The sequence below is a fragment of the Leptonotus elevatus genome, chromosome 13 (genome assembly GCF_054856555.1).
Source record: "Leptonotus elevatus isolate MCC_2025b chromosome 13, RoL_Lele_1.0, whole genome shotgun sequence".
Lineage (NCBI taxonomy): Eukaryota > Metazoa > Chordata > Actinopteri > Syngnathiformes > Syngnathidae > Leptonotus > Leptonotus elevatus.
Window position 1 is genome coordinate 18,193,850 of NC_141251.1, and position 18,912 is coordinate 18,212,761.

At 40.5% G+C, this 18,912-nt stretch overlaps 1 protein-coding gene across 1 annotated transcript; it reads left to right on the forward strand.

Annotated features, from left to right (window-relative positions):
- The first annotated feature begins 686 nt into the window (after positions 1–686).
- Positions 687–17,551, forward strand: LOC147164096 (uncharacterized). Its single transcript, XM_086092982.1, has 16 exons — positions 687–919; positions 6,400–6,506; positions 6,607–6,684; positions 7,462–7,518; positions 7,592–7,783; positions 9,001–9,105; positions 9,680–9,725; positions 9,799–9,889; positions 9,992–10,133; positions 10,226–10,330; positions 10,409–10,502; positions 10,583–10,616; positions 10,937–11,011; positions 11,265–11,367; positions 11,439–11,545; positions 13,648–17,551. The coding sequence occupies exons 1-16, from the start codon at positions 856–858 to the stop codon at positions 13,781–13,783; spliced, it is 1,536 nt and encodes a 511-aa protein (XP_085949108.1). The 5' UTR covers positions 687–855; the 3' UTR covers positions 13,784–17,551.
- The last annotated feature ends 1,361 nt before the right edge of the window (positions 17,552–18,912 follow it).

Below are 18,912 nucleotides of genomic sequence, written 5' to 3' on the forward strand. Positions count from 1 at the left end.
AGCAGGGAAGAATAGAAAGTTGCCATACATTTCATGCAATTTGAAGGGGAAAATACTCTATTGGGATATTTAAGTCTTTCTTGCGTCATTGTTCTTGGGGGATTTTTTTTAAATATCAAAGTAAGCTACTAGTGGTATCAGTACTTGGTATCGGTGACTACTCAAGAATTGAGTACTCATACTGGTATTGGCCTGAAAGAAAAAAGTGGTATAATGTTTGAGAATTGCGCTCGTGCATGTCAGTGAGGGGTATGACATTTCAGGTGGCATTAGAGAAGTGAGGCCAAAAATACGCTTCCGTACAAACACATTCTTTAATCATTAAAATCTGGCAGGGTTGTTAACAATCTCCGTGGTGTCAAATTCCGGACATTAATTTACACTTATCAGGGAATTTAAGGAATATAAAGTGCACTGTGTGTGGTAACATCAAGGAGCAAATATGCAATTGAAGTGTGACAGAGCTGAACCACAATTATACTTAAAAAGACAGAACAAAGAGCACCACCTGCAGGATCTGTCGGGATTTAAAAAAATTTTTTGTCAATGTGTGTTCCAAAATGTGATCTTATCAAAATGGAATGTGGCTATACTATCAGTGCATTGGAATGAGAAGGGAACTATGTGACACGGGGTAGGAGGAAAAAAAGGTGTACTGCGCCTTTAAGCAGCCGCTCCAGCTCGTCAGGAAGCGGCTGGAGATACTCATCCGCCGCGGGCAGATTCCCACTCCACTGTCCGACACGGTCCTAAAATCGCAAACCTCAACCCTGATACCACGGCCGTGCGGTGTCGACGCCGCCCGAAGTGTGTCTACAAATTGATTTTTCGCCGGGGCTACTTCGAGGGACGATAATGCTGATGGTTGCGCTCATGAAAATCACCCGAGACATATGTCGCCTGTTGGGGCTCGCCAGCGGTAAGAAACACTTTGCGTCAAAACTTTTGAAAGTCGAGCAAAAGTGAGCAAACAATCATCTCGATGCCTTTGGCGAACCCTCGCTTGTAGTCGGACTCTCAACTCGTCGTTTTGTGTTCGGAATGTGGAGATAAAAACTAGTGTTTTAAGATGAGTCGCCAGCTACACCCTTTTCCTCGAACCACCTTTAGTCAGTCCGTGCTATAAAAGTGAGCTCGTGCACTCCTTTAGGCCGCCTCATTCCACGGAATGTGTACTAATAATGAAACGCACAGTGAAGTGTAGATAGAAATACAGTATGGCTTTGGCTTTATACTGCAAAAATAAGGATGAATGGGGTGAGGTGAGAGGGAGCACGTATCGTTGGCAGAGCCCTTGAATTAAATGAAAAAGAAACAACAAAAAACGGGTGTTGTTGGCTATCACTAGGGATGGGAATTGATAAGAATGTTGTCATTGGGTTGGGGAATGAAATGCATAATACAAACGATATAAGATCTCATTGAGGTTCAACGATTCGACAACTAATCGATTATCATCAATAATATTTTTGAAAATCAATTAATTGTCCAAATCCTCAGAATTTGAGCCCCTCAACATTAAACGTTCTCCGATTTCTATAGTCCGACATGAAAGCAGACTCTATATCTGTGTTGAATCAAAATAAAACATTTACAAACATCTGCTTTTCGTTTTGAAAACCATGATCAACACTTTTGCCTATTTTTTTTCTGAAATGTTGAGGACCAAACCAGTTAATGCAATACAATACATATAATACTCATGAACAAAGAACAACTAAAAGAAAGCAAATCCATTTACACACAATCCAAGTCTGTCTGATCATACATTAATCTAACAGTACCTTTCTATTACGTCATCCTTGTGCCTCACTCTCCAGGCATAACCAATCAACCCACGCTTGATCCAACGTAACAGTTCAATTGAGCGTAAATCCAAATGCCTGGAGACAAGCGTGCGATGCGGGGATGATGTGCTCAAGAGTTAACTAGATACTGCTCTGCTGGTCACTTGTGAGCTGAGTTTGATAGTCTGTGGCGTGTGCATACGCTCCAAGAGAGTTGCGAGCTTCTGTGTGACAAGTGACTAGACGCACTAACATTGTATGAACAATGAAGGGATGAAGGTTTACATAACATAACACTAAATAAACATTTACGTCACTGAGAGGACCATGGATGTAAACTTTGTACATCACAATGAACAACAACAGTTTACATTCTTTGAAAACTGGTTGTCCTGGGGCATATTTTGAATGTCATTTTTCCTCTGGATATTTGTGTATTATTATATTTTAATCTTTTAACCATTGATTTTTTTTTCTGTTTTGTAAATATATTGAGAAAAGGTCAGACAATATCTTTATGGCTATTATGCATCAGGTGCCTTTTAAATGTGCCAGGTTGCTTCAACCTTTGTAAATGTTGTTGTTTCCTCTGCTTTCCCAGTATTCCCAGTACCAACTGGTGGCTAAAAGTAGGACACATGGAATTGGACAGGATATATTAGTATTTATGAACAATGGCAACAATTACAGTTGAAGCTTTTGTTCAAATAGAGAAACATTTTCCATATTTAATTATATCAATAATTAATATGTTTAAAAGGGGAAGTTAATTAACCCACAAGTTTTAATTTTTTTTAATTTTAATATTGTGTTTGTGGTATACGAGTTAAGCAGAAAAATGCACCCGTTTTTATCCATCTCGGGGGGCGGCCACTTTGCCACTTGCTGGCGATTGAAAAGGACATCACAGTTGATCAGTGCTCAGGTAGCAACCAATGGGCTCTTTGCACAAATCCACTACTTCCTGAACTCAGCACCACTCCTGTCTTTCATGATTGGACAAACTGATTAATCCAGGTGTGTCTGGCCATTGTCGTCGTGGTTACCTAGGTCAGGTACACCTGGATTAATCGGTTTGTCCAATCGTGAAAGACAGGAATGTTGCTGAGTTTAGAAAGTATTGGATTTGTGCAAAGAGCCCATTACGTCTCAGCTTGAAGTGAGCCGTGATTGGTTGCTGCTTTGGTTTGGCAGAGGAGGAATTGAACGAAGCTAGACGGACTTTGTTCACAAGAATGAGCTCATGCTTTTCCCTCCTACGTGCTTGTAATTGTGGCACAGGTATCTGGCGAGATATTTAATAATTTCATGTATAGGCTGCTGGTTTCGGCCGCCTTCATGTAACCATGCCATCAAGTAGTTCATACCTGTAAATAAGGCTGGTAACGGTATCTAAAGGTGTCACTTTGCTGGTAACATGATCTGCATGGATTGTGGGAAATGTAGTCCATAGTTAATACATGCTGTAAATGTATTTTAAAACCATCGGACCTTTTTAAAGTTAAAGTACCATTGATTGTCACACCCACCTAAGTGGGGGGAAATTCATTCTCCGCATTTGACCCATCCCCTGAGGGAGGGGTGAGCAGCAGCAGGGGCCGCGCTCGGGAATCATTTGGTGATCTAACCCCCAAATGCCAATCCTTAATGCTGAGTGTCAAGCAGGGCGGCAATTGGTCCCATTTTTATAGTCTTTGGTATGACCCGGCCAGGGATTGAACCCTCAACCTCCCAGTTTCAGGGCGGACACTCTACCACTAGCCACTGAGCTGGTTTTTAGGCTCTCGCGCGCCAGATAAAACGATATGGCTGGCCACAATTGGCCCACGGGCAATGAGTTTGACACATACGCTTAGTTAAATAAATCTCCAATGTGAATATTCAGTCTCAATGAGACATATATTACAGTACAGGACAAAATTTCAGTCTCTATTTTAAATTTTATTGTAAATACATAGAAATACCATGGCAATTTGTTGTAGGTATTTTTTTATTAATAAAAAGTATTTCAAGGTAAATTGTGGTTTTCAATTATATTTCTATTTGATATATATATATATATATATATATATATATATATATATATATATATAATTTGTTTGTACTCAATACCCTTCTATAGGAAATTAATCGAAATACAATTTCAATTATTACACTCCACAATGACAAATCGGCATAATCGTAAACAAAAATAAAAGATTATTAATACTAATTTTGAGTTGTTTAAATTTATATAGTTGCACCTTTTTTTTATTTTAAAATACATATTTAATAAATCTTGTTTGACCCAAAAGGAACTTCCATGATTATAGTGTTTTAAAGGAAATGTATTTGTCTTAATATTTTTTTTTACAAGTTTAAACATTTTCTTGTTTTGTACCAAAACAATTTCCTAATTGTGATTTCAATAATTACCAAGTGAATAGTGATTCATTTCTGTTTTCATAATCGAGCAGCCCTACTCTGTCTGTGGTAGTTTTGCCCTCCAAAAGGAAAACAAACAACCAAACAAACAAACAGCATTGCTCGTATGACGTTAAAAACGTTTACAAAAAACAAACATTTAAGAGTTATCATACTGAAAAATAACCAATAGCCAAGAATAGTACTGGCAATTTCATGAATCAACCTCAATCCAATGTACAACCATTGTTACAAGCTAAGAGGAACATAAATGAAGTATTGTTTTGTAATAGAAAGCCATTATTACATTTACACATCCAATATGTCCTTTTCCGAAGCACTTTTCAAACACATTCCAAAACATTAAATGTAAAACACATTGATGCTGTGAAACACTCAACATTTCTGATGTTTAACAGCAAACATCTGGGCGTATGTTTGTACAAAATACTTGCCGTAGCTGTAAAATATTTTTTTAAATTGCTCCAGGAACGAAAGCACAAAATATAGTATACATAATATTTGTCATACAGCGATGTTGTACCTTTTAATGTGAGTTAAACCACACCCTAGGAGTTTAAAGGACCTCAAGGCCGAGTTCTTGTTGGAGCCCTGTTGTGTTGTGCATTCATGTGGAGGAAGCTTTTATTTAAGCCAAACACTCTGACCTGGAGAGACAGAAGCGCTTTTGTTGCTGCTGTCCGACCACCTTGGATGTTTGCTACAAGAACATTCCACTAATACAAAACCAAAAGTACTAGAGTAGATAGCCGGGCATGGAATGCCACCCCCCTTTTTTTTTATTTTTATACTTTGTGAATGTTCTCAGGTCAAAAGAATGAAAAAGTGTGAAAAAAAGATACTCTCATGAGTCACTCTGTGAGTCACTTTTACATTTATTACTATTTTATCCTACTTGAACAAACGGAAACCTGACACCGCACCAGTTCCCACATCTCGGTGTGTTTCCTCATCCTTTGTGTGCCCCCACTCGACTGTGAGCCGAAATCATCCGCAGGACTTTCACAGTGGTGTTTCTGAGAAGAAGGTTCTCAATGTCAAACACTGCTGTGGCGTGGATTTGACAGTTCAGTTTTCTGTCAATATGTCAGCTTTCCTGGATATTTGGATAAGAAACTATGACCTCATCTCTGCAATTTCAAACGTGTCATTAGAGTCAATGTCCCTGTACTTTAATATAACATGGAAGTCATTGTTTACCTGCCATCTAGGTGGCCAGGCAATCTTGCAATCTGGGCCAATCAGACCTGACTTTTCACTATCTAAGATTCCACCAGGCAGTACAGTACGCAGTAAAAATGGGACAGTATTAGCATTAAGAGTTTAAGAGTCATAAATCCCAGCTAGGTAAATCCTTAATGGTTGGATATAATTCATCCAGGAACTCTGGTATAACTTTTATTTGTTTATTTAATATTTCAAAACAATTTGTCCAATTGGAAATGATGGAAATTGAATCAATCCAGCAGCAAACTGTCATCATTATAAAACCTTTATTAACCAGATATAGTTTGCCCATATACAGGTAATGAATTATGTAACATTTAATGATATTTGGCGTAAAAAATTGAGAAACACTCTAATAACGTTAAAATGTTGTCATAAGGTATAAAAAAAAAAGTTAAAATAAGAATACAAATAATTCTTGATTAGCTAACAACTGGAGAGCTGTGAACCCCACAAACTTGCCTCCGCTCCGCTCACTCATCCGCACTATCATTATTTATTTACCGAAGCCGAAGAAGACACCTTTGCATTGCGTGAATCGTCGTTTCTTCATGGCGTCATCCTGCCCGATTGGTCTGCTGTCACAATGACAAAGCTGTTCACAGACAGACTGATCAAACCAGTTATTGTTGTGGAAATTCCTGCTTTGGTAGGCGTGTCTCTCACATACACACATACACTCAGGCAACACTGAGTGTTGAGTCTCTTCCATCAGTTTGCTGGTGTAGTCAAGAGTAAAATAGATGAGCGTATCCGTTTGACCATATGCCAACTGCATTTTAGGTCACGAAATAGAATTGTGGAAAAGTACTTTAAACTGTACACATACGGTTAGAGTTAGCGGCTTTAGTGCCTCCTGCTAATTTGGGAAGTAATTCAAATATGTTTTATTGTGGACAGTGTTGAAAAACTGTACTGAAATAAGAATATACTGTACATTATGACCCATTCTCCCCAATAGGTCCGCCTGCGCAGCAGCAGGAAGAACAGATGGACTATGGTGCTGCGTTCCCTGACCCAAATGGTCCTGCGTTCCCTGACCCAAATGATGCTGCGGCTTTTTCACAGGTAAATAAACAGTGTCACGCTGACAGGGCACCGTCAACACTGTGTAGTTAAAGTTTCATAGTGCCACTCTGACTGACTGTCTGCGTGTGCACATACTCAGGAGGTATTAAATGTTGAGGATCTGAGCGAGGATGAGAAGTTCGGACGCAGAGCAGAGCGATGCAGAACCAAGAAAAAGGTTAATGCACAATTTTTGCTCCTTTTTAAACATTAAGACACATTTAGAGCTCCTAATTGATTCCAAGGAAGGCCTTATCTCGGGCCGGAGCTGTTATTTGTAGAATTAATTAGCAATTAATAGAGTAATTGGATGAGCATTGATTTTGCATCGTTAACCCTTGAGGCACCTTGGTACCCAACATAGTCATTTTACACATTTAGTTTAAAAGTTAATGGGCAAATTTTTTGCCACATAGCTTTCAACAAGCTGTTCTTTCAAATTATTTAACATCTTCTGTAGGCGTTGCATGGCTCAGTCGTAGAGTGGTTGTCTCCCAACCCAGAGGTTGTGGGTTTGATCCCTGGGCCTTGTGACCATGTCGAAGTGTCCTTGAGTAAGATACTGAACCACCAATTGCTCCTTATGCTGATGTGAAGTCAGTGTGAAGCACTTTGAATGGTGGAAAGGGGCTATAGTGAAAGACCATTTACCATTCTCTTAGAACCTATTAGAAATAGTCGATTTTCATCGACTGTACACTCTCGGACCATTTGGGGCGCTTTTAGGTCCTATTAGAACAGACACTTTTCCATATACTGTAATCCTGATATGTTATAATGCTTTCATCATGAAAACTGAATGAATCCATCGAAGATGGGTTATTAGACAGTATACACCAACAACTGAGAGCTAATTAATGAGCTAAGAGGTCACAAAGTATCTTTGACTACTAAAGACAATTTTATAGAGATGTTCTTGTTGCCACCAAGCTTGAGCTTCTAAATGTCTTTCCAGCTCCGTCGAAATCGTAAGAAGCTAGAACAAGTGAAACAAAGCGACAAAGCTGACCAGGTAATCATTGTGTTTTCTACATCTGATTTTGCTGTGCAATGTTGGATAGTAATAACATTGTCCTCCTTGCTAGGATGAAGAAGATAGAGGCGGTGAATCGGAATTGGATGAAAGTGATTCAGAAGCGGAAGCTAATGTGGAGGAGCAGACACATCTGCAAAAAGAGGACAAAAAGGATGCAAAACCAGCTGCCTTATACAAGCTCGCTACCTCCACCTCCGCCACTCCCTCCAAAGAGCGTCAGAAGACTCGATCAAATGAAGAGGTAAGAGCTCGTTCACGTATTACTACTGTCCTGAACCCCTGGGGGAGCGGGTGGCTCCCGAGAGCGTTTGATTTTTAGAACGACACAAAATTATAACAACACTTCAGGAACTGTTATACAAAGTCCCAAAACTTTCAATCCATATGTTTTCATAAACTCTGTGCTTTGAGTTCAACCAACATTACAATTATATATTTGTTTAGCTATCAGATGGGGCTGTATAGCAATTGAAGGTTTTAGTATTCGAGTATCCAACTTAAAATTCTATCAAATAATCGAGTATTCTGGTAAAATGCATACTTTTGCTCGGCTAAAGAACAATTGTGAAGACACAAGAGTAAATAAGACATTTAAGTTACTAATAAACGACCAACTAGGTTTCTTTTTTAGATAAGCAACTTTTTTAAATTTTTTTATTTAAACTGCATAGCAGCAAACTATATTTTTTGGAAACATTAGATGAGATTTTGGGCTATGAGACGCAGTGACGTCAGAATCGCAGTAGCACTTTTGCCTGCTGAAACAGCACATTTCATTAAGCCATGTTTGTTAAAAATTGATCGGAAGGAACTTTAACTTGTCAGGCTGTCAGAAACAAAGTCAAGTTTATTGATTCGTCCATCGAAAAGTACTGGTAGTTTGATAAAGTCATTGCTAGCCACTAGCTGCTAATACTTTCTTGTTATATTTCAGTTGAATGTAAGTTATATTTGAAGTTGAGTGTTCAATGATTTAAGGAATTTTTACTGTCATACCAACACACATTTCCACGTCATGGCACGAAATATGATACCCAAGGTCCCAGGTTAGCCCAGTAAGTTCCAAGGTTTGTGAAAATAAAAATAGAACAAAATAAAATAAAATAAATATGATAAAGAGATAAGGGGGAATTGCTTATTCCTGGATTTGAAAGATTGCAAAGAGACAGTGCAGCAAAGGTGTGGCTTGCAGCAGAAAGAAAATTCAAAGCGCTTGAATTTCACTTGATATTTATAAGGATATTTTCTCCTTTACAAAAACAAGAGTGTTCAAGAATAGTGTTCAACGTGAAGGGATGAATGGGCCTGATGGTAGTTTTTAGCACCGTAGTCAATTAATAATTATTATTTTGTGATTTCAATATCAATCAAAAATATTTGTGATTTTAATAACCGCCCAGCTCTCACATTCTCTGTCCCTAAGTCTTTGTACAGAATGTGTCTTGCTGTGGTCCACAGGAGCCCGAGTGGGATGTGAGTAGCGCCTTCTTTGCCAATGCTGCCAGCCACATCAAGCCGAAAGGAACATGCCGCAAGTCCAAAGAGAACAAGGCCAGAAAGGAGGTACTTGTACAGTTAATCCAGCATGATGAGGCGTGTGTGGCACTACTGGTGGGTTTGTAACTCTAGGTGGTGCGAAGTCTAATGTGCAAAAACTAGACTTTAGACCACCTTTAAAAACAGCTGCTGAGGTGTGTGTGAGTGTGTTTGGTCTGGGCATTTGACTGGATGTCCTTGATAGACTATGGGGCAAAGTGACGTCAACTAACTTTTTTTTATTGATTTTTTTGCGTGCCAGTGGGTTTTGCCTTTTAAAAAAATATATATTTAGGTTGTGACATGAAAGAAGAAAAATATTACATTCACATTTCTCATTAAAATGCATTGCAAACAAAAACTTACATCATAATAGTTAAATGAATACCCCTCTAGCAATGTCAATCAAAGCTAAGCTTTGTCAAGACAGAATTACTTTTGCATTAGGTTTGCCATATATTTCATCGACCAACTGCTGTTTTGGCTAATGACTGCATATCTACTGTATATTCGTTATATTGTACATTATCTACCTGTCATGATGTATACGTTTGTACTTTGTAGTAGTGATTTTAAAGTGAGTATGTTGATGACTTTGCAGACAAAGGTAACTGACATCACAACAAAAAAAAGCACATCACTTGCAGGTAAATAATGATCGAAAATATCATTAAATGAACATGTATGTGTGGACTTAGCAAGCATATTTCTTCACTGTAGAAAAGGGAATAAAGCTTGTGCAAGAGGGGGAGTACTTACAAGCAGCCCATATGTTTACAGAAGCCATCAAATGTGATCCAAATGATTACAGGTGTGTCCCCTTGTCGATTATTTGTTTTTATTCCTTTAAATTGCTAAGAAATGGCATGCTTGCTAGAAATGTATGTTGTGATTGAAATTGATATTGCTGCAGGTTCTTTGGAAATCGTTCTTACTGCTATTACTGCTTGGAGCAGTACCGTAAGGGCCTATCAGACGCCGAACACTCTATCCAGCTGGCTCCAGACTGGCCCAAAGGACATTTCCGCAAGGGCAGTGCTCTCATGGGCATGCAGGTGGACACTAGCACTGCACTCGCTTTACTCGATGATGTATAGCTTTTCAATTGAAAATAATTGTTTGACATCTGCATGCGAACGTCTCTTAGCGGTACAGTGAGGCAGAGAAGGCCATGGAGCAGGTGCTAAAACTGGACAATAACTGTGAAGAGGCTGTCAATGAACTCTATAACTGCAAAGTGTTGCAATTGATGGTAAATACCCATGAAAATTATTTTCTTTTATTTATAATGAAGTAATTGTCTGAAGACATCCTGCTTACTGTGCTTCAGGAGATTGGTTTCGAACAAGTGGAGAGCACATTGCTGCTGGAGAAATTCTCAACGGTGCAAGCAGTTATGGCATCTTGTTCCGATGCCGCTGGAGGTTACTCGCTACTCTTGTGACATAAAGAATCATGTCTAGTGTAGTCCCTTCATCGAGCTTTTGTTTGGTTTGTTTTGCAGCTGCAATCCAAGATCAGTCAGTTGTACAATATGGGTAATGTGATATTTATTCATGTCACTATAAAGCATTTTAATACTTGCGTTGTTATTGGTTAACACAGTTTAAGACAGGGGTGCTCAAGTCCTGCAGCACAGCTGAATCTAATGATCAGCAAGCTTTGCAGAAGCCTGATAACGATCCTGATCATGAATCAGGTGTGTTAGTGGAGAGAAACATGGAAAACAGGCTGGATAGGGGCTCTCGAGGACCGAACTTGAGCACCCCCTGGCTTAAGACGTGCATGAGACAAACTGTGGTCGCGTTTCATTCTTTGTTGTCATTTCACATTCTCTCTGGGTTTTTTTTACCACCAGCCCTTGCCCATCTCTGTGGGTCGGAAATGTGACGACGGAGCTGACAGAAAATCACCTAAGGGATGTTTTTGGAATGTACGTTAAAATATTTAACACTATGTAATAACACTCCATCATGTGGATACTAACATGGCTTGTAAGAAAGGAGGATAGTCTTGCTGTCATTAACATGCCAACGATCATATAGGCCTACTGTACTGGTTACGGCTAATGTGCTAACTGTACTTTTAGTTGCATGCAATGCTTGTACAAACGCAGATGAGACTTAAAATAGAAAATGTTTCTAAATCTAGTATTTGACTAGTTGCTTGTGCTCTTTACATGGCAGCTATGGCGAGATCGAGAGCATCCGTGTGCTGCACGAGAGATTTTGTGCTTTTGTTAATTTCAAGAATACCAGTGACGCCGCCTACGCCATGGACAAACTCAACGTGAGTACAGTGTGGCTTCTTCATCGCTGTCACAAAACAAAGTCCATTTACAGATTCCCTCCCTCCCGCAGGGTCATTTCATTGCGAACACACGATTAGTGGTGCGCTATCCGGACCGGCGCCCTCAGCGATTCCTTCCTATTCCACTCAGTGTCACACAGCAGGCAGCTACTGCTGGGTAAGAAGCACGGCATTGTATGGCGGTACCTTGACTTTTGAGATTAATTAATCCACGCTACTAACGTAAAAGACACGTCACTCAATCATCTCCTCATTGAAATTAATGCAGTGCCATTAGTCAGTTCTATCCATCCATCCATTTTCTTAACCGCTTGTCCTCACAAAGGTCGCGGGGGGCACTGGAGCCTATCCCAGCTGGCAGTGGGCTGGGTACCCCCTGAACTGGTTGCCAGCTAATCGCAGGTCACACAGCGACAAACAACCATTCACACTCACAATCACACCTATGGACAATTTAGAGTGTTCAATTAACCTGCCATGCATGTCTTTGGAATGTGGGAGGAGACCGGAGTACCCGGAGAAAACCCACGCAAGCACGGGGAGAACATGCAAACTCCACCCAGGAAGGCCGAAGCCTGGACTCTATCTCACGTCCTCGGCACTGGGAGGCGGACGTGCTAACCAGTCATCCACCGTGCCACCCTACTCAGTTCCAGACCCGTAAAAAATAGTTTTTGCTAAGAAAAATACCATTCTATATTAAGTCTTGTGTGTTATAAAATCATACAGAAATAACAAAATAAAATAGAATCTAACGGAGCAAATAATTTTTTACATTATGATTTCATACTTTAATTCTGCTCCTTTTGGTTTGTTGTGGCTAGCCACCAGAGGGCAGTGTAATACCTGTACATACTACGTGTAGATTTAAAGGGATACTTGACTCATTGAGCCATTTTCAGCAGTGAAAAGTTAATATTTTGTCATTATTTTTCATGTACAGTTAATATCTTTAAAAACTAATTTTACCACTTGCCATCGACTAAAGATTACATCACCTGTGCTGAGGAAGTAGGTAATGACCAATCATGGCTCACCTGTTTTCTGCGTTTGGTCAGCAAACTTAGACATGATTGGAAGTTACCTACTTTCTCATCACAGGTAATGTCATCTTCAGTCGACAGCAAATGGAAATATTCGTTTTTAAGATATTAATTGTACATGAAAAATAATGGTTATTACATTAATTATACACAAATATGCACTATTTACTGCTGAAAATGGCTCATTGAGTCAAGTATCCCTTTAATGATGCAACAAATAAGAACACTGTCGCAACTAAGATGCTGTAATATGTTAGTCGTTTTCCGCTGAGCATAAAGATGCTAGTTTTGTTAGCATGGCTATGGTATTTCTATAACGTGTTAGCATGAAGCTGCTTAACTACTTGGTTTGATCCAATATACAACATTCAATTCTTCTCATTTCATGTATAGTTTTACAATAAAATTCAACTTGGGAGCAAGGTTATTTTAGTTAACTAAAACTAATAAAAATAAAAATAAAATTAAAAAACTATTTCGTTAACGAAATAAAATAAAAACAAAAATGCTTTAAAAAAACAAAACTCACTGAAACTACATTTTATGTTTTGCTAGAATTATAGCAAAAATGTCCTTTGTTTTAGTCTTTGACAATTAATTTAATGCATGAGCCTTTGGGGATGATTTTTAAATGTGATTTTAAGTAGATTTATTTTGATATTAACCGGAATAAGGACGAAGTATGTCACACAAAAGTGACTTCATCTAGCAGCAGCAGCCAGTAGAAAAGCACCTTCAGATGATGTCGCTCCCATGGTGTTTTATAAATATTGTGCACAAGTAATACACACAAAATGTCAACAAATTCTGAAACTAAACTAAAACTAAGCATTTATGAAATAACTAAAACTAATAAAAACTAACAGAACCACCCTGAAAACTAATTAAAAATAACACAATTTAAAAAACAAAACTCAAAACTAATTAAAATGAAACTTTCCAAAAGTATAATAACCCTGCTTGGGAGTTGCCCGGGAGTGGCAACAAACAGCTCGAAGCAATCATTTGGCTTTTATTTTGAGGAATTGTTGACTTTGTTCTGAGGTTTGCTGCCACCATCTAGCTCTAAATTTTCATTGTAAGTCTAGAGAGAAATATGGCAGAGCGATGGCTTGTTTCTTGATGAAACTCACAACTCAAGGTACCTCTGTATTTTTTTTGTCTTCATAAACACACTCACAATTTATTGACCTGTGTCCTCCTCCACTGTGCTCAGACCACAGCGGCGAGGCCCCGTGAACGGAGACGAGTGTTATTTCTGGAGAACCACAGGTTGCCATTTCGGAGAAAAGTGTCGCTACAAACACATTCCGGATCACAAAGGAAACGACAGGAAGCCGTTTCAGCCTTAAACTCACGCTTCTTCCAAGTTTACAGAACACCAGGACACACCGTCAAAGGAAGTGGATTGTACGGTACTAAGCGGAGCGGCATCTCTCGACTAGTATGTAACATACCCTGGTAAAAGTGGAGCACTAAAGTCAAGGTCAGTGCCAGTACTCTGGTTCAAATGCATGAGAAGTCAAGCATGTGCTACAATGACATTGACCACAAAACAAGGAAGCAACGTCATCGCCTGATAGTGACATCATGACACATGCTGACTTCTCCATGCCGTAAGGCAGAGGCGGGCATCAAGGGCCGGAGTCCTGTGCGTTTTGCATGTTTCCCTTCTCCAACACAGCTGCCCTTCTCCAACACGGCTGATATATGATCAGCTCATCAGCAAGCTCTGCATAAGCCTGATAACGCTCCTGTTGATTGGAATCAGCTTGTGTTGGAAGTGAGAAACCTCCAAAACCTGCAGGGGATTGCCCACCACTGCCGTAAGGGGATACAAGCTAACCTCACAGACGCACGGACCGATGTGTTCTATTGGTTCGCGTCTCTACAGCAGTGAACAAATGATTGTATTAGTTTATACACACACAAAAAGAGTATAAGGCCACCTTGAAAAGAAAGACATGGGGAAATTACAAGGAAACAAGTTATAGGATATATGCTATATGTTATATGCTTCTCGGGGGTGGATGAGATCCGCCCGGAGTTCCTAAGGGCCCTGGATGTTGTGGGGTTGTCGTGGTTGACACGTCTCTACAACATCGCGTGGACATCAGGGACAGTGCCTCTGGATTGGCAGACCGGGGTGGTGGTTCCTCTTTTTAAGAAGGGGGACCGGAGGGTGTGTTCCAACTTTAGAGGGATCACACTCCTCAGCCTCCCAGGTAAGGTCTATTCAGGGGTGCTGGAGAGGAGGGTCCGTCGGGAAGTCGAATCTCGGATTCAGGAGGAGCAGTGTGGTTTTTGTCCCGGCCGTGGAACAGTGGACCAGCTCTACACCCCCAGCAGGGTCCTCGAGGGTGCGTGGGAGTTCGCCCAACTAGTCCACATGTGCTTTGTGGACTTGGAGAGGGCGTTTGACCGTGTCCCTCGGGGAGCCCTGTGGGGGGTGCTTCGGGAGTATGGGGTACCGAGCTCCCTGATACGGGCTATTTGGTCCCTGTACGACCGATGTCAGAGTTTGGTCCGCATTGCCGGCAGTAAGTTGAATTTGTTTCCTGTGAGGGTTGGACTCCGCCAAGGTTGCCCTTTGTCACCGATTCTATTCATAACTTTTATGGACAGAATTTCTAGGCGTAGCCGAAGCGTTGAGGGGGTCCGGTTTGGTGGCCTCAACATTGCATCTCTGCTTTTTGCAAATGATGCTGTTGGCTTCTTCAAGCCGTGATCTTCAGCTCTCACTGGAGCGGTTTGCAGCCGAGTGTGAAGCAGTTGGGATGAAGATCAGCACCTCCAAATCCGAGACCATGGTCCTCAGTCGGAAAAGGGTGGAGTGCCCTCTCCGGGTCAGGTATGCGATCCTGCCCCAAGTGGAGGAGTTCAAGTATCTTGGGGTCTTGTTCATGAGTGAGGGTAAGTTAGAGCGGGAGATAGACAGTCGGATCGGTGCAGCGTCTGCAGTGATGCGGACGCTGTATCGGTCCGTTGTGGTGAAGAAGGGGCTGAGCCGAAAGGCAAAGCTCTCGATTTACCGGTCGATCTATGTTCCTGCCCTCACCTATGGTCACGAGCTGTGGGTCCTCGAGGGTGCGTGGGAGTTCGCCCAACCAGTCCACATGTGCTTTGTGGACTTGGAGAGGGAGTTTGACAGTGTCCTGCCACCGAGAACAAGATCCCGGATACAAGCGGCCGAAATGAGTTTCCTCCGCAGGGTAGCTGGGCTCTCCCTTAGAGATAGGGTGAGAAGCTCGGTCATCCGGGAGGGATTCAGCGTCGAGCCGCTACTCCTCCGCGTTGAGAGGAACCAGTTGAGGTGGCTCGGGCATCTGGTTCGGATGCCTCCTGGAAGCCTCCCTGGGGAGGTGTTCCGGGCATGTCCTACCGGCGGGAGGCCCCGGGGACGACCCAGGACACGCTGGAAAGACTACGTCTCTCGGCTGGCCTGGCAACGCCTTGGGATCCCGTCGGAGGAGCTGGCTGAAGTGGCCGGGGAGAGGGAAGTCTGGGCTTCCCTGCTAAAGCTGCTGCCCCCGCGACCCGACCGGAATAAGCGGATATTGAAGACGGAACGGAACGGAATGAAAGTTTAGGAATAAAGTTTGGAACGTATGAGGATCAAGTTGAAATTTAAAAGAATATAACAAATTTTGTGCTATGTAGCTCAAGTCCAAACCTTAACGTGTGAATGTCATAATTGCCATGCAGATGTTAAGACCAGTTGTTTTTTTGTTTCATAATAATTCTGATTTAGTCTCATAAAATGAAAACCTTTTATAAGATTACGACTGTAATAGTACAAGTTTCATTTTGTCAAATGAAAGCGACTATTTTGTGGAACGGCCACCTTTTTTGTGATGGATGACTCATTCTCATACGATGTCTGTCTGATTTTCCTCTTAAAAGTACAATTTCATGCTCGTAAAGTGGTTACATGTATAACACCTTAATTCTCAGATGTGAAATGATGACATTTTTTTCATGTGATATTTACATTTTACTCCTGTAATTTCTTGACTTGTACTATCATTTTTGTTATTTCTTTTCAACGTGGCCTTAACACTTTGTGGAAAAAGTAGGATGAAAAATTTGAATTGTACTTCCCGTCAGCCTTCCCTTTAAAACGGGACTCAATCATTTTGTCGTAATTTCTCTGTCCAACAACAGTCTTTCGTTTGAGCTCTAAAAAACAAAACAAAAACGCTTGAATTTAGTGCCAAGCTACCTTGATTCTTACAGCCACAGTAATAAAAACAAAAAAAGAAACAAACCTACAGGGACCCAATACTACAGTAATCTTTGTATTCAATAACAGACCTTTTATTATACGTTTTTATGCAGTGTGAACACATCACTGCTGAATCTATGCAAACAGAAGAATGCTGATGTTTTTTTTCTGGCCAAGTAAACACACACTTAATCTTTCTGGCATGAAGCTGTACGTCCACCCTGTTGCCGTGTCGAGTAAAAAACACATTTGTTTTAGACAAGGCAGTTAATGAAAAGCAATGTTTTTGATTGGTCAGTATTTCGTTGAACCAAAGAATCTGGTGGTTCTGAATGGGGGAGGGGAAAAAAGGCCTTTTTGGCATCCAACATTTTACAGTAACTGCAATTTCCAGTTTAAATCCTCACTACATTCATAAGTAAAAGTGACGGTATTTATTTCCTATTTATACCTGTTCATTATTATTTTTTTGTCCTGTCATGTTATTAAGAATAGGTTTATTGAGTACACATTGTTTTAATGTTAGACAAGCATTCTTATTAAGCACACTTTTACGCTAACACTGTTTGTGGCACTTTTGCTCCTCAGTTATTTTCTGCCTTTATGTAAAAAAAAAAACTGGACACCAGACTTGAAGAATTATTACATATGCTTAATACCTATATGTGTTCATGTCAGCTGCTCGTGATTTTAAGTTTGACAATACTTGGCTTCGTTGTTGCTTTTATTTGTGCGTTTCATCCATTTTCCAAAAGTTATTTCAGGAAAAGGCATTGTCAAATTCAATATGCACACTTAGTAACATTAGCACTGCCTTGTTTGTTGTCAACTTGTCAAATAGTTTGTATTATCGTCACTGCACTGCAATAAAGATTGTTTTGTAAATGCTTTTCAACTCCCTGTCTTATGTCAGGAATTGCTTTGTGATTTTTCTTGTTTCCACAGGGTGGCAGTGTTGCTCATGCTAAATTTCCACATGCTCCTAATGTCATCAGTCAAAAGAATGCGCACCAGGCCTGCATCTCAGTCTACGCTCTATCATCGTAAATGCGTTGTATTGGGATGAGGTCAGGACTCTGCAGGCAGGCCAGTCAAGTTTTTCAACACCAGACTCTGCCATCCATGTCCAAGTAGACCTTGACGTGTTTGCACAAAATAAACATAAATGAATGATATAATACAGCCAAACCTATACGGTGCCAGCCTTCTGCATAAAAGTTACATTGCCGCATCATCACACAACATAGAATGTACAGCCAGTGTTTTGATCACAAAAATAAATTAACCACTTAAACATTGTATATCGACCCTATGATTATGTATTGTGTACAGGGAAAGTACACTGAACGCATCTCACTTAATATTCCTAAGAATTAATGCAAGCTGAAAGAAGTTAACTATGATAAAGCGAAATGTGTGTTCACCCTGTGTTGATGTGATATAAGTGCAGTGTTTACGTGGGAAAATGGGCTGTAATTATCATGCAAATGTAAAAAGGTAAACACTAATCCACAGGCTCCATCCCACATACACAATGCAGTAGTAATACAGTAATGCTGACAAGAACAAAGAAGAGTTTCGCAACTACTGTCACTCAGTAAGCCTCTGAGTAAATGGTGGTTTCCATTATGTGTTATCATTAAGTAAGCATTTTTGAAGTAAAGTTTTAAATACACAAAGTTAAATTCTTTGTTTTATGTTCAGTTGGACTGGAACCTTCACCTGGGAGGGGCTAGAAGCTTCTTTTTGGAAGAATTGTTGACTATCTACCAAAGTAAGTTGAGTTCACTGTCACTATTCATTCTGGTTATATCAAGTTTGTGTTTTATATCAAGCAAGCAAAGAAAAAGAAGAAGAAAAAAGGTCTAAATTATGTCTTGTACCTTAAAAAAAAAATCTAAAGTTGGGTCACTTGTATCTTGACCACTTGACCTTGTAAGCTGTGTATGACTTTAGAGCCGTGTTTTTGTAGGAAATGCACATCCAATTCCAGGAATATTTGACTTTTGAAGTTCCACTTTACACAACCCTGCACAAGTGCACCCCCCCCCCCAACAACCCCCCTCCCCCAACCCCCCTTTTCGCAAATCTGTCTGTTGATTTGACTGTAAAAGTCTGACCAACTTTTCGGGGGGGGGGGGGGGGGCGTTGCGGCCATGTGCAAAGGCAGCTTGTTTATTGTTGGAGAGCATGTCTGCATTTGATGCCACCGCAGATTGCGGCACAGGGCAGAGCCATATCGGTTGTGGTGATTAC